Source organism: Psammomys obesus, unplaced genomic scaffold (assembly GCF_907164565.1).
Source record: "Psammomys obesus unplaced genomic scaffold, mPsaObe1.curated_primary_1811, whole genome shotgun sequence".
Classification (NCBI taxonomy): domain Eukaryota; kingdom Metazoa; phylum Chordata; class Mammalia; order Rodentia; family Muridae; genus Psammomys; species Psammomys obesus.
In genome coordinates this window covers 48,832-52,270 of record NW_026591872.1, presented here as the reverse complement: position 1 = coordinate 52,270, position 3,439 = coordinate 48,832, and the positions used below count along the sequence as shown (strand labels likewise).

The window sequence follows — 3,439 nt, the reverse complement described above, 5'->3', positions numbered from 1 at the left end:
TATTATTATTATTATTATTATTATTATTATTATTATTATTATTATTATTATTATTGTAAAGAAGCAGAGGCCAGGAGAGAGTAAAAAAGCCCAAAGTCCTAAAAAATAGTAGATTCTGAAAAAAAAAATGTACATACCTTTGATGTGCACTAGGATACTGGGTTTCTTGGAAAACCCTGTCCAGTTCATGCAGTTGCCCACTGGTGAACTTGTGTTTTTGTGGCCTCTTATTGGAGCGATGAGAAACTACTCCAGCTGCTTTCCCAGGCGCCTCTAGCTTTCCCCGTCTATGCTCACAGCGGTTGGTTTGCATTTTCTTCTTTTTTTCGTGGTTGTAGTTGTAGTAATGATTGTATTTATAGCTCATGTGGTCACCATGGCCTAGCTCATGCAGTGCTCGAACACCTCTTTCAAAGCGGCTACAGGGCGCTGCTGTAGCCGCCCTCCGCTTAGATTCGGTCACTATTTCTTCCTCATAAAATCCCACTCCATAACAGTCGTGGTCAAAGTAGAAGTACTTGCTTGCCATTGCGAGAGCTTTGCAGGTAGAGCCTACTGTGGAGGACCTCCCTGTTTCCGACGAAAATCTTTGTATCAGGCTGCGCAAGTTCAAAGTAGCCATACGCGTGTTCCTGGGTGTGGCTAGTTCAGGTGCGGAAGTGGGAGTGGGTATGTGTGGGCGTAAAGAGAAGAATCCCACCCCAAAAGGCAATATAGTTGTCCTTAGGAAGCCTGAGAAAAAAGCTGCTTGAAGCAAAATGCTTTTAAGATATATTCAAGAAAAGGGCCCTGATTTGCACCTGGATTCAGGCATCTCTCTGGATACCAAGAAAGGCCCCTGAGGAGGACTAATGATGAATTTTAAGGTTATTTGGAGGCAGAGAGTAGGGTAGGGGAAAAGAATTAAAAAGAACTCTGTCAAACTTGGGGAACGTCTCATGGCTCCAATGTTCTCCGTTTTAGGAATTAAGTTGACATTACATGTTAGGAGCTACTGCTCCGTATTTCTTTGAAGACGTTGAATGTAGAGTTGTGTCGGTCCATCTAGGCACGGGAGCAGAATTTAAAGCATTTTCCTTGGTAAGATCCAGTAACAAAGAAACCCTAATGATCACTGTGAAAAAATCGAAATAGGTCAGATGTTTAAAAACGGAATATTTGTGAGAACTCACATATAATACCCTTCTAGGGAGGATCACAGAAAAAACTGCTGACACATCATGAAGGTCCTGCCCTCTTTACGTTGAGAGAACATTAGAATAGCTCTCTAGACCAGAACACTTTACAGAGTGGTTAAAGAAATACATACACAAAGCAATTTTCTAATCAGTTAATCTCAGAGTTATCACTTCGGTCTTTAGTGGCGCTCAGGTGTAAACTTCTAGCCTAGGGTGAGTGAGGAGCTTTGTTCCAGGCCTAGCACTGAATACAAACAAACCAACAAACTATTTAACCCCACAGACAAGACGCTTTTGTATGCTAGTTGTTGGGGAAAATAGTCTTTGTGTGGAACAAAGGAGCACATGAACCAAACAAAAAGCAAATTAACAAGAGAATTTCTTTGTGTAAAAGTTTGTGCTAGCAGCCGCATGCCTTTCATCTCAGGCAGATCTCTGTGAGTTCGAGTCCAGCCTGGATTACAGACTGAGTTGCAGAACAGCCAAGGCTATACAGAGAAACCTTGTCTCAAAACAAAACAAAAGTCTGTACTAGAATCCAAAACAGGCCAGTGAGAATGCTTGGCCAAGGTGGACTCTGTCTTTTATTTCTGACTAGGTTGTGGGAAATTAAGGTTAGAATTTAAGAGGATTGAGTAAACACTGCAAAGGAACAAAGGGAGGTTCAGGAAATATGGACCCATATCAGGCTAACTAATTTTAATTAAAAAAAACCAAACAAACAGTTTTTTTACACTAAGAAGGGTAACATTATTAAGAAAATGTGAAATATTAAATGCAAGCATTTTTGTTTCATCATAGGAAGTTCTTGCAACCTGGAGAGACATACTATAGGCAAAGATTACAGAGCTGCAGGAATGGAGGGTGAGCAGGATGATAGCAAGGGCTACTTCTGCAAAAATATCTGGTTTTAGAGGTGGGTAGGTGGCTCTGTGGGTAAAGTGCTTGTCACCAAAGCCTGATGAACCTGACTTCATATCTCAGAAACTATGTCAAAGCTAGGTATGTTGCAATGGTTTGAAATATTGTCCAGTGAATAAAGAGGCCTGCACCAAGTCTGGTAACTTGAGTCTCATCTCCTGGACCCAATGATGGAAGAAGAGAAACAACTTTTAGCAAGTTGTCCTCTGACTGCCACATGCATGCCGTGGTATATGTATGCATGTATGCTATCGTGTAATAGACTTGTTCTGGAGAGATAACACACACACACACACACACACACACACACACACACACACACACCCCTATTCAATCCATGATGGACCAAAATAACAATTGTACCAACTTCCAATTTGGTGAACCAATGAGCTTTTTTAAATTTTTTTTATATTGATTCCAGTTTATTCACTCTGTATCCCAACTGTAGGTCCCTCCCTCAATCCCTCCCAATCCCACCCTCTCTTCCTAATCTCTTCCCCTCCCGTCTTTAAGTCCACTGATGGGGAGGTTGTCCTCCCCATCCATCTGACCCTAGTTTATCGGCCTCATCAGGACTGGCTGCAATGTCCTCCTCTGTGGCCTAGCAAAGCTGCTCCTCCCTTGGGGGGGGTGTCAAAGAGCCAGCCACTGAGTTCATGTCAGAGACAGTCCCTGTTCCTATTACCAGGGAACCCACTAGGAGACTGAGCTGCCATGGGCTACATCTGTGCAGGGGTTCTAGGTTATATCCATGCATGGTCCTTTGTTGGAGAATCAGTCTCAGAAAAGACCACTGTACCCAGATATATTTGGTCTTTTGGCTCTCGGTCCTTTCCATGTCTTACTAACTCCCCCTTCTTTCATATGATTCCCTGCATTTCGCCCAAGGTTTGATTATGAGTTTCAGTTATCTGCTTTGATACACTACCAATGAGCTTTTTTTAAATTAGAGATACTAACAGGAGTATGAGTGACCAATTATTTATGAGGTACAGGAATAACACAAAAGTGGCTGTATCACCAAAAAGCTCACCCTAACACAATTGAAGACTCCCTCAAACCTATATGCCTGGAGCTCTGAATACCTCTTTTCTTCCCCTCAATTTGGCTTGGCAGCATCTCAACTCCTTGCAACTGCTTAATCATTTTTTTCATTGCTAAGTAGTGGCTACCGGGAGATCTCCAGGTTTTCCTGTTCTCTCCAACATGTGGCCCATTATTTACTTCCTGGGGTCCACGAACCTTCCCTTACTTCCAGAGCAAGTGTCTCAATTTGGAGGGAATATAGCAATTCACACACACACACACACACACACACACACACACACACACACACACAC

At 42.5% G+C, this 3,439-nt stretch overlaps 1 protein-coding gene across 1 annotated transcript in view; it reads right to left on the bottom strand.

Annotated features, from left to right (window-relative positions):
• Positions 1 to 529, bottom strand: part of LOC129680479 (paired mesoderm homeobox protein 2-like) — a 3,782-nt gene extending 3,253 nt beyond the window's left edge. The window contains exon 1 of the mRNA XM_055612125.1: positions 138 to 529. Coding sequence (XP_055468100.1) covers positions 138 to 529 — 392 coding nt within the window. The remainder of the gene's footprint in view (positions 1 to 137) is intronic.
• Positions 530 to 3,439: the final 2,910 nt, after the last annotated feature.